Source organism: Hyperoodon ampullatus (genome assembly GCF_949752795.1).
Source record: "Hyperoodon ampullatus genome assembly, chromosome: 8".
In the NCBI taxonomy this organism is placed as follows: Eukaryota; Metazoa; Chordata; class Mammalia; order Artiodactyla; family Ziphiidae; genus Hyperoodon; species Hyperoodon ampullatus.
In genome coordinates this window covers 39,665,416-39,688,575 of record NC_136921.1, presented here as the reverse complement: position 1 = coordinate 39,688,575, position 23,160 = coordinate 39,665,416, and the positions used below count along the sequence as shown (strand labels likewise).

Sequence of the window (23,160 nt, the reverse complement as noted above, 5' to 3'; positions counted from 1 at the left end):
GTGGCTGTACCAATTCACATTCCCACCAGCAGTGCAAAAGTGTTCCCTTTTCTCCACACCCTCTCCAGCATTTATTGTTTCTAGATTTTTTGATGATGGCCATTCTGACTGGTGTGAGATGATATCTCATTGTAGTTTTGATTTACATTTCTCTAATGATTAATGATGTTGAGCATTCTTTCATGTGTTTGTTGGCAGTCTGTATATCTTCTTTGGAGAAATGTCTATTTAGATCTTCTGCCCATTTTTGGATTGGGTTGTTTGTTTTTTTGATATTGAGCTGCATGAGCTGCTTATAAATTTTGGAGATTAATCCTTTGTCAGTTGATTCATTTGCAAATATTTTCTCCCATTCTGAGGGTTGTCTTTTGGTCTTGTTTATGGTTTCCTTTGCTGTGCAAAAGCTTTGCAGTTTCATTAGGTCCCATTTGTTTATTTTTGTTTTTATTTCCATTTCTCTAGGACGTGGGTCAAAAAGAATCTTACTGTGATTTATGTCATAGAGTGTTCTGCCTATGTTTTCCTCTAAGAGTTTGGTAGTTTCTAGCCTTACATTTAGGTGTTTAATCCATTTTGAGCTTATTTTTATGTATGGTGTTAGGGAGTGATCTAATCTCATACTTTTACATGTACCTGTCCAGTTTTCCCAGCACCACTTATTGAAGAGGCTCTCCTTTCTCCACTGTACATTCCTGCCTCCTTTATCAAAGATAAGGTGACCATATGTGCATGGGTTTATCTCTGGGTTCCTATCCTGTTCCATTGATCTATATTTCTGTTTTTGTGCCAGTACCATACTGTCTTGATTACTGTAGCTTTGTAGTATAGTCTGAAGTCAGGGAGCCTGATTCCTCCAGCTCCGTTTTTTGTTCTCAAGATTGCTTTGGCTATTTGGGGTCTTTTGTGTTTCCATACAAATTGTGACATTTTTTGTTCTAGTTCTGTGAAAAATGCCAGTGGTAGTTTGATAGGGATTGCATTGAATCTGTAGATTGCTTTGGGTAGTAGAGTCATTTTCACAATGTTGATTCTTCCAATCCAAGAACATGATATATCTCTCCATCTATTTGTATCATCTTTAATTTCTTTCATCAGTGTCTTATAGTTTTCTGCATACAGGTCTTTTGTCTCCTTAGGTAGGTTTATTCCTAGATATTTTATTCTTTGTGTTGCAATGGTAAATGGGAGTATTTTCTTGATTTCACTTTCGGATTTTTCATCATTAGTGTATAGGAATGCCAGAGATATCTGTGCATTAATTTTGTATCCTGCTCCTTTACCGAATTCATTGATTAGCTCTAGTAGTTTTCTGGTAGCATCTTTAGGATTCTCTATGTATAGTATCATGTCATCTGCAAACAGTGGCAGTTTTACTTCTTCTTTTCTGATTTGCATTCCTTTTATTTCCTTTTCTTCTCTGATTGCTGTGGCTAAAACTTCCAAAACTATGTTGAAGAAGAGTGGTGAGAGTGGGCAACCTTGTCTTGTTCCAGATCTTAGTGGAAATGCTTTCAGTTTTTCACCATTGAGGATGATGTTGGCTGTGGGTTTGTCATATATGGCCTCTATTATGTTGAGGAAAGTTCCCTCTGTGCCTACTTTCTGGAGGGTTTTTATCATAAGTGGGTGTTGAATTTTGTCGAAAGCTTTTTCTGCATCTATTGAGATGACCATATGGTTTTTCTCCTTCAGTTTGTTAATATGGTGTATCACATTGATTGATTTGCATATATTGAAGAATTCTTGCATTCCTGGAATAAACCCCACTTGATCATGGTGTATGATCCTCTTTATATGCTGTTGGATTCTGTTTGCTAGTATTTTGTTGAGGATTTTTGCATCTATGTTCATCAGTGATATTGGCCTGTAGTTTTCTTTCTTTGTGACATCCTTGTCTGGTTTTGATATCAGGGTGATGGTGGCCACGTAGAATGAGTTTGGAAGTGTTCCTCCCTCTGTTATATTTTGGAAGAGTTTGAGAAGGATGGGTGTTAGCTCTTCTCTAAATGTTTGATAGAATTCGCCTGTGAAGCCATCTGGTCCTGGGCTTTTGTTTGTTGGAAGATTTTTAATCACAGTTTCAATTTCAGTGCTTGTGATTGGTCTGTTCATATTTTCTATTTCTTTCTGATTTCGTCTTGGCAGGTTGTGCATTTCTAAGAATTTGTCCATTTCTTCCAGGTTGCCCATGTTATTGGCATAGAGTTGCTTGTAGTAATCTCTCATGATCTTTTGTATTTCTGCAGTGTCAGTTGTTACTTCTCCTTTTTCATTTCTAATTCTATTGATTTGAATCTTCTCCCTTTTTTTCTTGATGAGTCTGGCTAATGGTTTATCTTCTCAAAGAACCAGCTTTTAGTTTTGTTGAGCTTTGCTATCGTTTCCTTCATTTCTTTTTCATTTATTTCTGATCTGATCTTTATGATTTCTTTCCTTCTGCTAACCTTTGGGGTTTTTTGTTCTTCTTTCTCTAATTGCTTTAGGTGCAAGGTTAGGTTGTTTATTCGAGATGTTTCCTGTATCTTAAGGTAGGATTGTATTGCTATAAACTTCCCTCTTAGAACAGTTTTTGCTGCATCCCATTGGTTTTGGGTCGTCGTGTTTCCATTGTCATTTGTTTCTAGGTATTTTTTTATTTCCTCTTTGATTTCTTCAGTGATCACTTCGTTATTAAGTAGTGTATTGTTTAGAGTCCATGTGTTTGTATTTTTTACAGATCTTTTCCTGTAATTGATATCTAGTCTTGTAGCGTTGTGGTCGGAAAAGATACTTGATACAATTTAAATTTTTTAAATTTACCAGGGCTTGATTTGTGACCCAAGGTGTGATCTATCCTGGAGAATGTTCCATGAGCACTTGAGAATAATGTGTATTCTGTGTTTTTTGGGGATGGAATGTCCTATAAATATCAATTAAGTCCATCTTGTTTAATGTATCATTTAAAGCTTGTGTTTCCTTGTTTACTTTCATTTTGGATGATGTGTCCATTGGTGAAAGTAGGGTGTTAAAGTTCCCTACTATGATTGTTTTACTGTCGATTTCCCCTTTTATGGCTGTTACTATTTGCCTTATGTATTGAGGTGCTCCTATGTTGGGTGCATAAATATTTACAATTGTTATATCTTCTTCTTGGATCAGTCCCTTGATCATTATGTCATGTCCTTCTTTGTCTCTTCTAATAGTCTTTATTTTAAAGTCTATTTTGTCTGATATGAGAATTGCTACTCCAGCTTTCTTTTGATTTCCATTTGCATGGAATATCTTTTTCCATCCCCTCACTATCAGTCTGTATGTGTCTCTAGGTCTGAAGTGGGTCTCTTGTAGACAGCATATATATGGGTCTTGTTTTTGTATCCATTCAGCCAGTCTGTGTCTTTTGGTGGGAGCATTTATTCCATTTACATTTAAGGTAATTATCCATATGTATGTTCCTATTTCCATTTTCTTAATTGTTTTAGGTTTGTTACTGTAGGTATTTTCCTTCTCTTGTGTTTCTTGCCTAGAGAAGTTCCTTTAGCTTTTGCTGTAAAGCTGGTTTGGTGGTGCTGAACTCTCTCAGCTTTTGATTGTCTGTAAAGGTTTTAATTTCTCCATCAAATCTGAATGAGATCCTTGCTGGGTAGAGTAATCTTGGTTGTAGGTTTTTCTCCTTCATCACTTTAAATATGTCCTGCCAGTCCCTTCTGGCTTGCAGAGTTTCTGCTGAAAGATCAGCTGTTAACCTTATGGGGATTCCTTTGTCTGTTATTTGTTGTTTTTCCCTTGCCGCTTTTAATATGTTTTCTTTGTATTTAATTTTTGGTAGTTCGATTAATATGTGTCTTAGTGTGTTTCTCCTTGGATAGCAGGCAGATTCTTAACCACTGCACCATCAGGGAAGCACCTATTTTTGTGTGTGTGTGTGTGTGGTATGCGGGCCTCTCACCACTGTGGCCTCTCCCGTCACGGAGCACAGGCTCTGGACACGCAGGCCCAGCGGCCATGGCCCACGGGCCCAGCCGCTCCACGGCACGCGGGATCCTCCCGGACCGGGGCACGAACCCGTGTCCCCTGCATCGGCAGGTGGACTCTCAACCACTGCGCCACCAGGGGAGCCCTGTGTTTTGTTTTTTTGATAATAGCCATCCTAGTAAATATGAAAGTGGTACCTCATTTTGGTTTTGATTTGCATTTCCTTAATGGCTAATAATGTTGAGCATCTTATTATGTGTTTATTGGCCATTTGTATATCTTCTTTGGAGAGCTGTCCACTCAGATCCTTTACCAATTTTTAAGGTGGGTTATTTAATGTCTTTTAATTGTTGAGTTGTAAGAGTTCTTGGATGGTAGACCCTTATCAGATATGTGACTTGCAGATATTTTTCTCCCATTCTGTGGGTTCTTTTTAAATTTTTATATTTTTATAAAGTCCAGTTTATCAACTTTTTCTTTGGTTGCCTCTCCTTTAAGTGTCACATCTGAGAAACTGTTGCCTGATCCAAGGTCACAAAGATTTACACCTTTTTGTTTTGTTTTGTTTTTATATCGGAGTATAGTTGATTAACAATGTTGTGTTAGTTTCAGGTGTACAGCCAAGTGATTAAGTTATACATGTACCTATTCTTTTTCAAATTCTTTGTCCATTTAGGTTATTACAGAATATTGAACAGTTTCCTGTGCTATACAGTAGGTCTTTGTTGGTTATCTGTTTTAAATATAGCAGTGTGTACATGTCAGTCCCAAACTCCCAATCCCTCCCCTCCCCCACCCTTCCCCCTGTAACCATAAGATCATTCTCTAAGTCTGTGAGTCTGTTTCTGTTTGTTTGTTTTTTTTTTTTTTGCGGTACGCGGGCCTCTCACTGCTGTGGCCTCTCCCGTTGCAGAGCACAGGCTCCGGACACGCAGGCTCAGCGGCCGTGGCTCACGGGCCCAGCCGCTCCGCAGCATGTGGGATCTTCCCGGACCGGGGCATGAACCCGTGTCCCCTGCATCGGCAGGCTGACTCTCAACCACTGCGCCACCAGGGAAGCCCTGTTTCTGTTTTTTAAATAAGTTCATTTGTATCTTTTTTTTTTTTTTACATTCCACATATAATATCATGATATTTGTCTTTCTCTGTCTGACTTACTTCACTTAGTATAATAATCTCCAACTCCATCCATGTTGCTGAAAATAGCATTATTTCATTCTTTTCAATGGCTGAGTAATATTCCATTATTTTTATGTACCTCATCTTCTTTATCCACTCCTCTGTCGATGGACATTTAGGTTGCTTCCATGTCTTGGCTCTTGTAAACAGCGCTGCAGTGAACATTGGGGTGCATGTATCCTGTCAAACCATGTTTTTTTGCAGATATGTGCCCAGGAGTGGGATTCCTAGATCATATAGTAGTTCTAATTTTAGTTTTTTAAGGAACCTCCATATTGTTCTCCACAGTGGCTGCACCAACTTACATTTCCACCAGCAGTGTAGGAGGGTTCCCTTTTCTCCACACCCTCTTCAGCATTTATTGTTTGTAGACTTTTTGATAATGGCCATTCTGACTGGTGTGAGGAGATATCTCATTGTAGTTTTGAGTTGCATTTCTCTAATAATTATCAGTGTTGAGCATCTTTTCCTGTACCTCTTGGCCATCTGTATGTCTTCTTTGGAGGAATGTCTATTTAGGTCTTCTGCCCATTTTTTGATTGGGTCTTTTTTTTGGTATGGAGCCGCATGAGCTGTTTGTATGTTTTGAAGACTAATCCCTTGTCGGTTGCATTGTTTACAAATATTTTCTCCCATTCTGTGGGTTGTCTTCATTTTGTTTATGGTTTCTTTTGCTGTTCAAAAGCTTTTGAGTTTAATTTGGTCCCATTTGTTTATTTTTGTTTTTATTTTCATTACTCTAGTAGGTGGGTCAAAAAAGATCTTGCTGTGGTTTATGTCAAAGAGTGTTTTTCCTATGTTTTCCTCTAAGAGTTTTATAGTGTCCAGTATTATATTTAGGTCTTTAATCCATTTTGATTTTATTTTTCTGTATGGTGTTAGGGAGTGTTCTGATTTCATTCTTTTACATGTAGCTGTACAGTTTTCCCAGCACCACTTATTGAAGAGGCTATCTTTCCTCCATTGTATAGTTTTACCTCCTTTGTTCTAGATTAATTGATGATAGGTGGGTGGTTTATTTCTGGGCTTTCTATCCTGTTCCATTGAATTATATTTCTGTTTTTGTGCCAGTATGATACTGTTTTGTTTACTGTAGCTTTGTAGTATGGTCTGAACTCAGAGAGCCTGATTCCTCCAGCTTCGTTTTTCTTTCTCAAGAGTGCTTTGGCTATTCAGGGTCTTTTGTATCTCAATACAGATTTTAAGATTTTTTGTTCTAGTTCTGTGAAAAATGCCATTGGTAATTTGGTAGGGATTTCATCGAATCTGTAGATTTTCTTGGGTAGTATAGTCATTTTGAGAATATTGCTTCTTCCAATCCAAGAACATGGTATATCTTTCCATCTGTGTCATCTTTGATTTCTTTCATCAGCATCTTACAGTTTTCAGAATAATGGTCTTTTGCCTCCTCAGGTAAGTTTATTCCTAGGTGTTTTATTCTTTTTAATATGATGGTAACTGGGATTGTTTCCCTAATTTCTCCTTCTGATCTCTCATTGTTAGTGTATAGAAATGCAACAGATTTCTGTGTATTAATTTTGTATCCTGAAACTTGACTGAATTCATTGATGACCTCTAGTAGTTTTCTGGTAGCATCTTTAGGATTTTCTATGTATAGTATCTGCAAACACCTGCAAACAGTGACAGTTTTACTTCTTCTTTTCCAGTTTTGATTCCTTTATTTCTTTTTCTTCTCTGATTACCATGACTAGGACTTCCAAAACTGTGTTGAATGAAAGTGGTGAGAGTGGACATCCTTGTCTTGTTCCTGATCTTAGGGGAGGTGTTTTCAGCTATTCACAGTTGAGTATGACGTTAGCTTTAGGTTTGTCATATACAGTCTTTATTATGTTGAGGTAGGTTCTCTCTATGCCCACTTTCTGTAGAGTATTTATCATAAATGGGTGTTGAATTTTGTCAAAAGCTTTTTCTGCATCTATTGAGAGGATCATATGGTTTTTATTCTTCAATTTGTTGATGTGGTGTATCACACTGATTAATTTCTAGAGACTGAAAAATCCTTGCATCCCTGGGATAAATTCCACTTGATCGTAGTGTATGATCCTTTTAATGTATTGTTGGATTTGGTTTGCTAGTATTTTGTTGAGGATTTTTGCATCTGTGTTCATCAGTGATATTGGCCTATAATTTTCCTTTTTTGTGGTATCTTTGTCTGGTTTTGGTATCAGGGTGATGGTGGCCTCATAGAATGAGTTTGCGAGTCTTCCCTCCTCTGCAGTGTTTTGGAATAGTTTCAGAAGGATAAGAGTTAACACTTCTCTAAATGTTTGAAAGAAGTCGCCTGTGAAGCCATCTGGTCCTGGACTTTTGTTTGTTGGGAGTTTTTAAAGCACAGTTTTAATTTCAGGGCTTGTGGTTGGTCTGTTCATATTTTCTGTTTCTTTCTGGTTCAGTCTTAGGAGATTATATTTTTCTAAGAACTTGTCCATTTCTTCTAGGTTGCCTGTTTTATTGGCATATAGTTGCTTTTAGCAGTCTCCTATGATCCTTTGTATTTCTGTGGTGATTGTTGTAACTTCTCCTTTGCCATATCTAAGTTTACTGATTGGAGCCCTCTCCCTCTTTTTCTCGATGAGTCTGGCTAAAGGTTTATCAATTTTGTTTATCTTCTCAAAGAACCAGCTTTTAGTTTCATTGATCTTTCCTGTTGTTTTCTTTGTCTCGATTTCATTTCTTTCCACACTGATCGTTATAATTTTTTGCCTTCTACTAACTTTGGGTTTTGTTTGTTCTTCTTTCTCTAGTTGCTTTAGGTGTAAGGTTAGGTTGTTTATATGTGATTTTTCTTGTTTCCTAAGGTAAGATTTTATTGCTAGAAACTTCCCTGTTAGAACTGCTTTTGCTGCATCCCATAGATTTTGGATCATTGTGGTTTGGTTTTCATTTGTCTGTTAGTATTGTTTTATTTCCTCTTTGATTTCTTCAGTGGTCCATCGGTTGTTTAGTAACATATTGTTTAGCCTCCACATGTTTGTGTTTTTTACAGTTTTTTCTTGTAGTTTATTTCTAATCTCATAGCATTGTGGTTGGAAAAGATGCTTGATATGATTTCAATTTCCTTAAAGTTACCAAGACTTGCTTTGTGATCAGTCCTGGAGAATGTTCCATGTGCACTTCAGAAGAATGTTTACTCTGCTGCTTTTGAATGAAATGCTCTATAAATATCAGTTAGGTCCATCTGGTCTAATGTGTCATTTAAGGCCTTTGTTTCCTTATTGATTTTCTTTCTGGATGATCTGTTTTGGATGAAAGTGGGGTGTTAAAGTCCCCCACTATTATTGTATTACTGTCAATTTCTCCTTTTATGGCTGTTAGTATTTGCCTTATATATTGGAGTGCTCCTATGTTGGGTACATATATGTTTTCGATTGTTATAGCTTCTTCTTAGATCGATCTCTTGATCATTATGTAGTGTCCTTCTTTATCTCTTGTAACAGTCTTTATTTTAAAGTCTATTTTGTCTGATATGAGTATGGCTACTTCAGCTTTCTTTTGATTTCTATTTGCATGGAATATCTTTTTCCATCCTCTCAATTTCAGTCTGTATGTGTCCCTAGATCTGTGGTGAGTCTCTTATAGACAACATATATACGGATCTTGTTTTTGTATCCATTCAGCCAGTCTGGGTCTTTTGGTTGGAGCATTTAATACATTTACATTTAAGGTAATTATCAATATATGTGTTCCTCTTGCCATTTTCATAATTGTTTTGGATTTGGGGTTTTTTGTGGTGTTTTTTGGCTGCACCCCTTGTTTTCTGAAATCTTAGTACCCTGACCAGGGATTGAACTTGGGACATGGCAGTGAAAATGCCAAGTCCTAACCACTGGACCACCAGGGAATTCCCTGGATTTGTTTTTGTAGGTCTTTCTTCTTTCCTTCCTCTTTTGTTCTCTTATCTTGTGATTTGATGACTACCTTTAATGTTGTGTTTCGATTCCTTTTTCTTTTTTGTGTGTATCTATTGCAGATTTTCAGTTTATGGTTCCCATGAGCTTTTGATATAGCAGTCTATATATAAAGAAGATTGCTTTAAGTTGCTAGTCTTTTAATTTCAAATGCAATTCCAATATCCTGCATTTGTGCTCTCCTCTTCTCACAGTTACTGGTTTTGATATCATATTTGTGTGCAGATGATTTCCTACATTAACTGCATGTTTACCTTTACTGCTGAGCTTTCCATTCATAATTTTCTTGTTTCTAGTTGTGGCCTTTTCTTTTCCACCTAGAGAAGTTCCTTTAGCATTTGTTGCAAAGCTGGTCTGGTGGTGCTGAATTCTCTTGGCTTTTGCTCGTCTATAAAGCTTTTGATTTCTCCTTCAAATCTGAATGAGAGCCTTGGTGGGTAGAGTATTCCTGGTTTTAGGTTCTTGCCTTTAATCACTTTAAATATATCTTGCCACTCCCTTCTGGCCTGCAGAGTTTCTCCTGAGAAATCACTTGATAACCTTACGGGAATTCCTTTGTATGTTATTTGTTGCTTTTCCCTTGTTGCTTTTAATATCTTTTCTTTGTCTTTAATTTTTGTCAGTTTGATTACTGTGTGTCCTGGCATATTCCTCCTTGGGTTCATCCTACCTGGGAGTCTCTCTGCTTCCTGGACTTGGGTTACTGTTTCCTTTTCCATGTTAGGGAAGTTTTCAGCTATTATCTCTTCAAATATTTTCAAAGGTCCTTTCTCTCTCTATTCTTCTTCTGGGAGGCCTATAATGTGAATGTTGGTGCATTTAATGTTGTCCCGAAGTCTCTTAGACTGTCTTCATTTCTTTTCATTCTTTTTTCTTTATTCTGCTCCATAGCAGTGATTTCCACCATTCTGTCTTCCAGCTCATTTATCCATTCTTCTGCCTCAGTTATTCTGCTATTGATTCCTTCTAGTGTATTTTTCATTTCAGTTATTGTATTGTTCATCTCTGTTTGTTTGGTCTTTAGTTCTTCTATGTCTTTTTTAAACATTTCTTGTATCTTCTCAGTCTGTGCCTCCATTCTTTTCCTGAGATCCTGGAACATCTTCAATATCATTACTCTGAATTCTTTTTCCGGTAGATGGCCTATCTCCACTTCACTTAGTTGTTCTTCTGGTGTTTTATCTTTTTCTTTCATCTGGGATATATTCCTTTGCCGTCTCGTTTTGTCTGACTTTCTGTGATTGCGGTTTCCATTCCGCAAGCTGCAGGATTGTAGTTCTTCTTGCTTCTGCTGTCTGCCCTCTGGTGGATGAGGCTGTCTAAGAGGCTTGTGCAGGCTTCCTGGTTCCTGCCCACTGGTGAGTAGAGCTGGTTCTTGTCCCTCTCGGCAGGGCCATGCCCAGGAAGACTTTAAGCAGCCTGTCTGCTGATGGGTACGACTGTATTCCCACCCTGTTGGTTGTTTGGCCTGAGGCGTCCCAGCACTGGAGCCTACAGGCTGTTGGGTGGGGCTACGTCATTGGGAGGAAATGGCAGCCTCCAGGAGTGCTCATGCTAATGATTACTCCCCACAACTACTGCTGCCAGTGTCTTTGTACCTGCAGTGAGCCATATCACCTCCCCTGCCTCTCCAGGAGACCCTCCAATACTAGCAGGTAGGTCTGGCCTAGTCTCTTATGAAGTCACTGCTTTTTTTCCCTGGGTCCTGGTGCACATGAGACCTTATCTGTGCCCTCCAAGAGTGGAGTTTCTGTTTCCCCAGTCCTGTGGAATTCCTGCGATCAAACCCCGCTGGCCTTCAAAACCAGATTCTCTGGGGGCTCTTCCTCCTCTTACCAGGCCCCCACGCTGGGAAGGCTGACATGGGGCTATGAACTTTCAGTCCTGTGGGAGACCTTTTCAGGTATAATTACTTTCTAGTTTGTGGGTCGCCCACCCAGTGGGTATGGGATTTGATTTTATTGCAGTTGTGCCCCTCCTACCATCTCGCTGTGGCTTCCTCTTTGTCTTTGGATGTAGGGTATCTCTTTAGGTAGGTTCTAGTGTTTTATTTTCTATGGTTGTTCAGCAGTTAGTTGTGATTTTGGTGTTTTTATATGAAGGAGTGAGCTCATGTCCTACTCCCCCATCTTGCAACTGTCATCCTGCACCCATTTTTTATTCTAAAAATTTTATAGTTTTACAGATTACATTTTGGTCTTTGATCCATTTTGTGTTAAATTTTATATGTGGTATGAGGTAGAGGTTTAACTCCATTATTTTGCCTGTGGATATCCAGTTATCCCAAGACGATTTGTTGGAAGACTGTTCTTTCTATTGAATGATCTTGGCTCCCTTGTCAAAATCTAGTTAACCATAGATGCATGGGCTTATTTCTGGACTCTCAATTCCATTGCATTGATATATATGACTGTACGTATGCCAGTACCACATGGTGTTGATTACTGTAGCTTTGTAATAAGTTTTAAAATTGAGATGTGTGAGCCCTCCAACTTTATTTTTTTTGAGATTGTTCTGGCTATTCTGGATCCTTGCATGTCTATATGAATTTCAGGATCAGATTTTCCATTTCTGCAAAAAAAGAGGAGCTGGGATTTTGATAGGGTTTGTATGATCCTGTAGATCAATTTGGAGAGTATTGTGATCTTAACAATAGAGTATATATTTTCTCTATATAAGATTGTGCCATCTGCAAATGGAGATAGTTTTATTTTTTCCTTTCCAATTTGTTGCTGTTTGTTTCTTTTTCTTGTGTAATTGCTTTGGCTAGAACCTCCAGCCATGAGAGGTTGAATAGAAGTGATGAGAGCAGACATCCTTGTTTTGTTCCTGAGTTTAGAGGGTTAGCTTTCAGTTTGGCACCATTAAGTATGATGTTAGCTGTGTGCTTTTCCTAAATGCCCATGATCAGGATGAGGAAATTCCCTTCTATTCCTAGTTTGTTGGGAATTTTTATCATGAAAATATGTTGAACTTGTTCAGTTGCTTTTTCTATATCTGTTGGAATAATCTTGTGGATTTTGTCCTTTATTCTATTACTAAGATGTATTACATTGATTGATTTCAAATGTTGAACCAAGTTTTCCTTTGGGGGATAAATTTCACTTGATCATGGTGTATAATCCTTTTCATATGTTGTTTGATTTGGCTTGCTATTATTTTGTTGAGGATTTAAAAATCTATATTAATAAGGGTTATCCCATAGTTTTTTTTTTTTCTTGTGACATCTTTGGTTTTGGTATCAAGGTATTCAATAATATTGGCCTCTTAAAATGATTTGATAGTGTTCTCTCTCCTATTTTAAGAAGACTTTGTGAGGGATTGGTGTTAATTCTTTCAGTGTTTTGTAGAATTCAACAGTGAAGCCATCTGGTTCTAGGTTTTTCTTTGTGGGGAGTGTTTTGTTTTTAATTATTATTATTATTGATCCAGTCTCTTTATTTGTTATAGTTCAATTCATATTTCTACTTTGTTTTTGAGTTTTAGTCATTTGGGTCTTTCTAGGAATTTGTCCATTTCATCTAGGCTATGTAATTTATTGGCATACAGTTGTTCATAGTAGCCCCTTTTTAATTTCTGGGAGTTCAATACAATGTCTCTTCTTTCATTTCTAATTTTAGCAATTTGTGTATTCTTTATATTTTTTTCTTGGTTAATACCACAGCGGTTTGTCAATTTTGTTGATCTTGTCAAAGAACCAACTTCTGGTTTTACTGATTTTCTCTATTGTTTTTCTAGCCTCTGTTTTATTTCTGCTATAATCCTTATTATTTTCTTCCTTTTGCTTGCTTTGAGTTTAATTTTCTTTTTCTAGGTTCTTAAGATGGATGCTTAGGTTATTGATATGAGATATTTCTTTTTTAAAATATAAGTTTATACAGCTACAGATTTCCCTCTAAGCACCACTTTAGCTGCATACCATACATTTTATCATGTTATATTTTCATTTTCATTCATCTCAAAATATTCTTTAATTTCCTTTGTAATTTCCTCTTTGACCCATTGATTATTTAGAAATATGTTGTTGATTTCCCCATATATGTGAATTTTCCAAATTTCCTTCTTTTATTCATTTAATTTTATTTCATTGTTGTTGGAGAACATACTTTATATAATTTCAGTCCTTTCAGATTTGAGAGTTGTTTTATGGTTTAACATGTGGTATATCCTAGAGCATGCTTCGTGTGCACTTGAGAAAAACGTGTATTCTATTATTGTTTGACGGAGTGTTCTAAAGATGTCTGTTAGGTCCAGTTGCTTTATAGTGTTGTTCAAGTCATCAGCTGTTTCTTCATTGATCATCTAACTGTTCCACCTATTATTGAAAGAGGGATATTGAAGTCTTCAACTGTTAGTGTTGAATTGTTATTTCTCCCTTCAATTCTGTCAGTTTTTGCTGTATTGTTTTTGCTTCATTGGGGTTGTGTTGTTAGATGCAAATGCATTTATAAATGTTATCTTCTTAATGGGTTGATCCTTTTTTCAATATATAATGTCCTTTTTTTTTTTTTTTTTTTTTTTTTTGGTTTGTGGGCCTCTCACTGTTGTGGCCTCTCCCATTGTGGAGCACAGGCTCTGGATGCGCAGGCTCAGCGGCCATGGCTCATGGGCCCAGCTGCTCTGCAGCATGTGGGATCTTCCCGAACTGGGGCACGAACCCGTGTCCCCTACATCGGCAGGCGGACTCTGAACCACTGCGCCACCAGGGAAACCCTATAATGTCCTTCTTTATCTCACAGATTTTTGTCTTAATATCTACTTTGTCTCATGTTAGTGTAGCCACTCCAGCTCTTTTCAGATTACTGTTTACATCATACATCTTTTCCCATCCTTTTATTTTCAACCCATTTGTGTCTTTGGATCTAAAGTGTGTCTCTTATAAACAGCATACAGTTGGGTCTTTTAAAAAATTTATTCTGCCTGTCTCTGCTTCTTAGTTGGAGTGTTTAATCCATTAATATTTAACATAATTACCCATAAGGTAGGATTTACATCTGCCACTTTACTATTTTTATATATGTTTTATGTGATATTTGTTCCTCTGTTTCTCCAGTATTGCCTTCCTTTGTGTTAAGTAGATATTTCTGGTGCACTATTTTAATTCCCTTAACCTTTCTTTTACTATATATTTTTGATTTATAGATAACTGAGTTACAAACAAAAACTACATATTTATATGTCTTCTACATGTACCTATGTTGCTACATTTTCTGGTACCCTTTATTTCTTTATGTGAATTCCAGTTATTATCTAATCCCCTTTTATTTCAGCCTGAAGAGCTCCCTTTAGCATTTCTTACAGGGCATTTTTTTCTAGCCTCACAGTCTAGACCCCACCAAAGGGTGGACACTGGTAAATTATCCCACAAAATTTAAATTGGGATTAGAGAGAATTGACATCTTAGCAATATTGTATCTTCCTAATACAGGGACACAGTATGTCTCTCCATTTTATTTAGGCTTTTGATTTGTCTTGTCAGCATACTGTAATTTTCAGCATGTCAAATATTGGACATATTTTTTCTTAGATTTGTACCTAAGGATTTCATGGATTTTGGTGCTGTTATAAATGGAACTTTTAGGAAATATCAATTTCCAATTGTTTGTTGCTAATATATAGAAATACAATTGATTTGACCTTGTATCCTTCAACCTTACTAAACTCACTTATTCTAGGATTTCTTTTGTAGATTCTTTGGGATTTCCTATGTAGACTATCATGTCTGTTGTAAGTAGAGACAGTTTTATTTCTCCCTTGCCAATTTCTATGCTTTTTATTACTTTTTCTTAACCTTGTTGGACCAGCTAAGGCCTCCCATATGATACTGAATAGGAATGGCAAGAGCAGATATCCTTGCCTTTTTCCCAGTCTTAGGGGAAAACATTCAGTCTTCCACCAATACTGATATTGGTTGTAGGTTTTTACAGACATAATTGATCACATAGAGATGGTTCCCTTTCATTTCTAGGTTACTGGCGTTTTATCATAAATTAATTTGAATTTTGTGAAATGCTTTTTCTGTGTCTATTGAGATGGTCATATGGTTTTTCTTCTATAGTCTATTGATGTGGTGAATTATAGTAATTAATTTTGAATGTTGAACAAGCCTTGTGTTACCGGAATAAACTACACTTAGTCCTGATTTGTTATCCTTTTATATATTGCTGGATTCATTTTGCTAATATTTTCTGGAGTATTTTTGCCTCTATATTTATATGCTCAAGTTAATATATAAATAGGTACCAAGTACCAGAAGGACTTTCACTTCTAGTAAATGTACACTATGCAATTTGTAATAACTCTCCTGCTAAAGACAACTAAAAAGCAGGGAAACATATTCATAAGATACCATTTATTTTACAGTTAAAAATGTCATTTTAAAAACAAGATAAGAGCTTCTCTGGCGGCGCAGTGGTTGAGAGTCCGCCTGCTGATGCAGGGGACACGGGTTCGTGCCCCGGTCCGGGAAGATCCCACATGCCGTGGAGCGGCTAGGCCCATGAGCCATGGCCGCTGAGCCTGCACGTCCGGAGCCTGTGCTCCGCAATGGGAGAGGCCACAACAGTGAGAGGCCTGCGTACGGCAAAAAACAAACAAACAAACAAAAAACAACAACAAAAAAAACAAGATAATATTTTTGGACCTGGCATAGAATTCTTTTCTCTGTTTTCTTCTAAAGGTAGGCATAAATGCATTAACCCGCAACCTGCAGACTGTAGAGGAAAAGAATAAGCAACTGGCAGATCAAATTGCTTCCCTAGAACTTGAGCAAGCAACTTCTGATTACCATTGGGGGTATAAAAAGTCAGTCTAAAGTAGCAACTAATGACTATGAGTTTGAAAAACAATCAGAAATCAGGAGATGGGTTTCCTTCATTTTTTTTTTTGATAATTATCACAAGTCTGAATAATGCAGGCTAAATATGTCAGAGAGCCCTATGGTATTCAGACAATACAGGATTTAGGAAAACAAGAGTTTAAGACAGCCTTTAAATGTCTGCCTACACAGATGATCTATAATGCTGAAAAGCACCAATATTTCTAACGTTTTAAAATATTTTCTTTTCCATAAATTGTGAGGAACAAACTTGTATTTTTTTTCTCTTTCTGACAGTTCCATCCATTAGGAAATCAATAGTAAGTTCGATTCCTAAAAGCTACTTGACAAGGTCAATCCATTACAAATAAATGGTAGAATTCTTAAAACATCTCCGGATGAAGGAGATTTAAAGAGATGATTGTTATGTTAAACAGCTAATAAGTTTTCCATGTGCTTCTGAATACTTGAGAAAGAATTAGCCATTGCTTCTATAACATGCAAATCATCTTTCAAAATTCCAAAGAAGGCCCTGTTGTGAAGTCTGCCTTAATCTGAACTAAATTCTTTCAAACTCTGTCATAAGCTGCTCATTACTTCAACTATAAAAAATTACAGAGACTAAATCTAAATCCTGGGACTTCCCTGGTGGTGCAGTGGTTAAGAATCCGCCTGCCAATGCAGGAGACACGGGTTCAAGCCCTGGTCCAGTAAGATCCCACATGCCGCGGAGCAACTAAGCCCGTGTGCCACAACTACTGAGCCTGCGCTCTAGGGCCCGCGAGCCACAACTGCTGAGCCCTCGTGCCACAACTACTGAAGCCCGCATGCCTAGAGACTATACTCTGCAACAAAGAGAAGCCACCGCAATGAGAAGCTCATACACCCCAATGAAGAGTAGCCCCCGCTCACTGCAACTAGAGAAAGCCCGTGCGCAGCAACGAAGACCCCATACAGCCAAAAATAAATAAATAAATAAAAATTAAAAATATATGTATAAATACTCTTACATTTTCATGGCTTTAGATCCAGACTATCTATGTTTCAATTTTGGCTGTGACCTTGGGTGTGATCTTTAACCTCTCGGAGCCTGAGTTTCTTAATCTCTCAAAATGGGGATAATCATACTATTATTAGTAGGTGGTTGAGGTTAAGTAAGTTAATACATGTAAAGCATGTAGAGCATTCTAACATTTATTGAATTCTTAGTATCAACTGTCTCAGAAGAAAGCCTGTAAGTTTCTATCAGAGCAACAAGGTGCATTAGCTCTAATTCCTGGTATTGTCTCAAACCACGCCTCCCTCCCCCAAGATTAAAGATTCATTCATGTCCTTTCCTGTTGGCCAGGCCTCAGCTGGGCTTATCCACCCACCTGGTTTGGGTCTCTCTGGAAGACCATATCTCAGTCTGCATGATTCTTTCATGCCTCTACTGCCAGTGAGCAGGCCTGTGGCCTTATCCTATTAGTGACTTTGACAGGTCTTGCGAGTGATTTGCTCAATGTTGATTCTTGCCTGTCCACAGCATCTCTTGATTAAGGTCTCCCAGTGATATCCCATACCTCAATTCCAGCTTATATGTCTATGCATAGAATCTTCTCTGACCAAACCTGCCTAGAAGTGCTTCACTTGGCTGTATGAGTCTTTTTTTTTTTTTTTTTTTTTTTTTTGCGGTACGCAGGCCTCTCACTGTTGTGGCCTCTCCCGTTGCGGAGCACAGGCTCCGGACGCGCAGGCTCAGCGGCCATGGCTCACGGGCCCAGCCGCTCCACGGCATGTGGGATCTTCCCGGACCGGGGCACGAACCCGTGTCCCCTGCATCGGCAGGCGGACTCTCAACCACCGCGCCACCAGGGAAGCCCTGTATGAGTCTTGAGGAAAGAGGTTAAGAACTTTTTTTTTTTTCAATCCGAGCAATGTCATTAAACCTATTGTTCATTGAGAATTAACACTTGAAATTCTCAATAAAAACTACCCTCTAGTATAACCTCTTACTGATTTTTAGAGATATACATATGAATGTGTGTTGTGTATGCCACACCACAGATTTAAATTCAGACCTGGTTACAATACTCAGATCCATTTACTGTGGGACCTGGGCAAGTTCTTAACCTCTATGGCCTTCAGCACCAAGGGTATCTGCCCTAACTGTGGGGTTCTACTGTGCAAACCCATATCAAAATAGTTACTACATTTCTAACTGCTAAGTTAGAAATTGGCCTGCTTATGCATCTGCCTTCACTCTCTTCTAATGCAAGAAGAGTAGTTGCTCATCTGTATACTCCCTTGCCTACCGTAACGCCTAATACATAATAGGTGTTTAAGAAATGTTGATTGGGTAGAGCACAAAGAGGGTCATGTCTGTCTTACCAGGCTGTGAGGATTAAATGTCATACTGCGAGTAAAGTGCCCCTCACAGGGCCAACATATACAGTATACTTGTATAAATATAATTTCTTCTTTTTCTCACACTTCCTAATTTTAGGTTTATGTTTGCCATTTCAGCCTTTAATGACTGTGTAATTTTTAAATTTTTTTATTGAAATATAGTTGATTTACAATGTTGTGTTAATTTCTGCTGTACAGCAAAGTGACTCGGCTATACTTTTATATTTTTAAATATTCTTTTCCATGTGGTTTATCACAGGATATTGAATATAGTTCCCTGTGCTATACAGTAGGACCTTGTTGTTTATATATTCTATATATAATAGTTTGCATCTGCTAACCCCAAACTCCCACTCCCTCCCTCCTCCATTCTCCCCTCCCCCTTGGCAACCACAAGTCTGTTTGCTATGAATAATGGTGTAATTTAAGTCCGTTACCACAGGCAGTCATGCAGGGAAACACAATGAGAAAAGATCCAAATGTGAGAAGGTTACTATTCCTGGATTCAAGTTAACTGACTATTTGCCCCACTTCTCATTTGTATTTTAAACATACATTTTCAAATGGTAGCACCAGACAGAAGTAGAATTAGTTGCATACACAACTAGGATTATAATGACTTGAAATTAAACAATGTATTAAATGTAGTATTTCTTAAAACTAGGGTGACATTCAGTCAGTGTATACTTGTGAGGGTGACAGTTGGTTCCATTTCCGGGGGGGGGGGGCTATGTCATACTGGTTGTTAAACATTTTGAATAAAATTCGTACTTAACAATCTACTTATAAAACAGCTTTACCAAGATGCTACTATCTCTTGGTTTTATGTATCCTTCTAACAGCTTCTGCTAACTTTTAGAGTTTACCCAGATTTTTAAAATTATTTTAGAAATCACTTTGTGGCTTACTGTTGATCCTTGTCAACCTACCTTTCATATCTTAAGATAATTCTTTCTGTGTTCGCTTCCTGCTTTTCCAAGGAGTGATGTTTTTGTGCTTGAGTTAAAATGTATATTCTAACCATTAGCATTTTTCTTTGTATGCTGTTTCTCAGGTGATTCTCCAGTTTCTGTTTTGCTCTGTATATTAATAATTTTTATAGTATATTGCCAAGATTATTTAAGCAAAGGTTACATTGAGTTCTGCATTCCACAACTCAGAATCTGAGATATTCACTCATTTAAGTGGTCTCTCTCTAATTTTTGGTGTTCCACCAATTTTCTTAAGTACAGGGCCTATTTAAATAATCTGAAAACAGTAATTTAAGTTACTGCCTTAACATCTACTTTCCTTTAGCAACTGGAACAATTTATTTTTGTTTGTCATAAATTTAAATAAGTGACTTTGTGTCAAACAGTATCACATTTTGATTTTTCTTAGTTTTCACTTATCAGTGCATTAGTGTTCTCTTGGGTGGCAAAAAGGAAATTATTTTAAAAGTGTATTTGAAAGAGTAATAGAATTCTTTATGCCTTTGCCTAAAAGAGGGAATGTTATTGAGGAAAAAAGTGCCATTATTTTAAAAATTCTTGGACACATTTTATAAGAGACCCAGACTATCCAAGTTATTTAAAAAAATAAAAAGCCTTCCACATTCCAAGAAGGCAAACAAAGTTATTTTTGAGTGTTTTTATTTGTAATAGCTAGCATATTTTTGGTTAAATCTGGCTCTTGACTTTTTATAAGCTATACCTACATTTTGCAGCACATTGGGCACCTTGATTTATAGGACTTGGAACTGAATTTTAAGTTTTAAATAATTCAGCTTTTATGGTTATGGTGTAGCTTTGTTTTTGTAGCATTATTGGCCATCCTTGTCATATATTTTCTGCTGAAGGCTTGATCAAAACATAATCCCAGGGCTTCCCTGGTGGCGCAGTGGTTGAGAGTCCGCCTGCCGATGCAGGGGATACGGGTTTGTGCCCCGGTCCAGGAAGATCCCACATGCCGCGGAGCGGCTGGGCCCGTGAGCCATGGCTGCTGAGCCTGAGCATCCGGAGCCTGTGCTCCACAACGGGAGAGGCCACAACAGGGAGAGGCCTGCGTACCGCAAAACAAACAAACAAACAAAAAAAAACCTCTCATTATTAAAGGCTGTTTGAATGATTAAATATGTAATTTCATGAAATATAGAGACTTCAGTAATGTTTGTCCTAGATAACATTATGTTGAGTACTTGATCAAACAATGTTGGAGTTTCCGACAAACATTTCTTTTGTTTTTTTTTTCAGTTTTTTTTTTCTTTTTTTACTGCCTTTTACTATGGTAACTGAGGTGTCTGTTATTGACCAAATGGTTGTGATCATTTGTAGCTCCCATTGTCTTAAATAACTACAATCATCCCTCAGTATCTGTGGGGGATTGGTTCCAGGACCCCCCAGATACCAAAATCTGTGGATGCTCAAGTCCCTTATATAAAATGGTGTGATATTTGCATATAATCTATGCACATCCTTCCATATACTTTAAATCATCTCTAGATTACTTATAATACCTAACACAATGTAATGCTATTTAAATAGTTGTCAGTTGCCCGTGTGTGGCAAATTCAAGTTTTGCTTTTTGGAACTTACTGGAAATTAATTTTTCCTGAATATTTTTGATCCACAGTTGGTTTAACCAGTGGATGTGGAACCTGTGGATACAGCGGGCCGACTGCATATAATCCTCAAACTGCATATCTGCAACCACTGATAAAACCACCCCACATCTGGGTTAGGTTGCAACTACAAAGGAATACTTGACATAACAAAAACAGAATTAGGAAACAAAGAACAACAGTGAGTCCTAAGGCACTCATATTTTCATTAGCAGTCTCTCTACATGTTTCATATTACACTATGATCAGCTGTCTAAAGACAGACTAAGAGATAGCAGTAGCAAATAAATATGAATCCTGGATTCATAACTTTAGAAATAGTAAGGGTATAAATACTTAAGAAAGAAAATGATTATTCATTCTATGCCTAGAGGTACTGATACCTGTGTTTGCTTTATCAGCTTGCCCAACAGCAGGTGGAAAATGTCTTGGGAAAAATTACTGAGAGTAAAAATAAACTGGCCTATGAAAAGGGAAGACTACAGGTATGAGATTTTGTTTTTTGATTTTTGTTTTCTAATTTCTTTTTTTTTTTTTTTTGCGGTACGCGGCCTCTCACTGCTCTGGCTTTTCCCGTTGCCGAGCACAGGCTCCGGATGCGCAGGCTCAGCGGCCATGGCTCACGGGCCCAGCGGCTCCGCGGCATGTGGGATCTTCCCGGACCGGGGCACAAACCCGCGTCCCCTGCATCGGCAGGCGGACTCTCAACCACTGCGCCACCAGGGAAGCCCTTGTTTTCTAATTTCTTAATGCCAGTTGTCAAGCTAAATTTTGCTGGATTTTGAGAGGACTTAGCTCTGTCATTTACTAATTCTATAACTTTGGACAAGTTTTTAAGCCTCCCTAAGTTTGGTCCCTCATTCAAATCCAGGTGACTTCTATTTACACACCTATAATATAATACTGAAACCTAAAATTGTGAAGCCAAGGCTCATTCTGTGACAGTATAAAACTTTATTATAATTATTTTATGCATGGTCATTTGCTGCCAATGTAGAAAGCCTATGTTCTCTCTTTCTTTATCGAAGTATAGTTGATTTACAGTATTACATTAGTTTCAGGTGTACAACAGAGTGACTCAATACTTTTATAGATCATATTCCATTTAAAGTTATTATAAAATATTGGCTATATTCCCTGTACTGAACAATCAGTCCTTGTAGCTTGTTTATTTTATACATAGTAGTTTGTACCTCTTAATCCCCTACCCCTGTTTTGCCCCTCCCACCTTCCTTTCCCCCACTGATAACCCCTAGTTTTTTCTCTATTTCTGTGAGTCTGTCTCTGTTTTGTTATTTTCATTGCTTTGTTTTATTCTTTAGATTCCACATATAAGTGCTAACATATAATATTTGTCTTTCTTTGTCTGACTTATTTCACTAAGTATAATACCTTTCAGGTCTATCCATGTTGTTGCAAATGGCAAGATTTCATTCCTTTTTATGGCTGACTAATATTCTCTCTATATATATATGTGTGTGTGTCTGTGTATATATACGTACACGTATGTATATGTATATATAGAGAGAGAGAAAGAGAGAGAATATATATATATATTCTCACATCTTCTTTATCCAGTCATCTATTGATAGACCCTTAGGTTGATTCCATATCTTGGCTTTTGTAAATAATGCTGCTATGAAGGTTGGGGTTTTTTTCCCCCTAAAATAATGGGTTTATTGAGATATAATTCACGTTTAAAGTGTAAAATTTAGTGGTTTATAGTACATTCACAAAGTTGTGGAATCATTACCACTGTCTAATTCCAGAACATTTTCATCGTGATAAAAAGAAGCCCTGTACTCACTAGCAGTCATTCCCCATTCTCCCCTTCCCTAGCCTCTGGCAACCACTAATTTACTCTCTGTTTCTGTAGATATTCCTATTCGGGACCATGTTTAACTTTTTGAAGTGTAAAAAAGAATTCTTTTTTTTTTCTTTTTTTTTTTTTTACCACCCGCCCCAGCTGCTTTCCCCCCTTGGTGTCCATATGTTTGTTCTCTACATCTGTGTCTCTATTTCTACCCTGCAAACTGGTTCATCTGTACCATTTTTCTAGGTTCCACATATATGTGTTAATATACGGTATTTGCTTTTCTCCTTCTGACTTAACTTCACTCTGTATGACAGTCTCCAAGTCCATCCACGTCTCTACAAATGACCCAATTTCGTTCATTTTTATGGCTGAGTAATATTCCATTGTTTAAACGTGCCACATCTTTATCCATTCGTCTCTCAATGGGCATTTAGGTTGCTTCCATGACCTGGCCTTGGTAAATAGTGCTGCAATGAAATTG

The 23,160-nt window shown here is 37.5% G+C and overlaps 1 protein-coding gene across 1 annotated transcript in view; it reads left to right on the top strand.

The window, feature by feature from the left end:
• CCDC150 (coiled-coil domain containing 150) overlaps nucleotides 1-23,160 on the top strand; it is a gene marked incomplete at its 5' end in the record, with an annotated part of 90,743 nt that overhangs the window by 27,461 nt on the left and 40,122 nt on the right. The window contains 3 exon segments of the mRNA XM_079709617.1: nucleotides 15,739-15,849; nucleotides 15,852-15,854; nucleotides 21,265-21,348. Coding sequence (XP_079565743.1) covers nucleotides 15,739-15,849; nucleotides 15,852-15,854; nucleotides 21,265-21,348 — 198 coding nt within the window.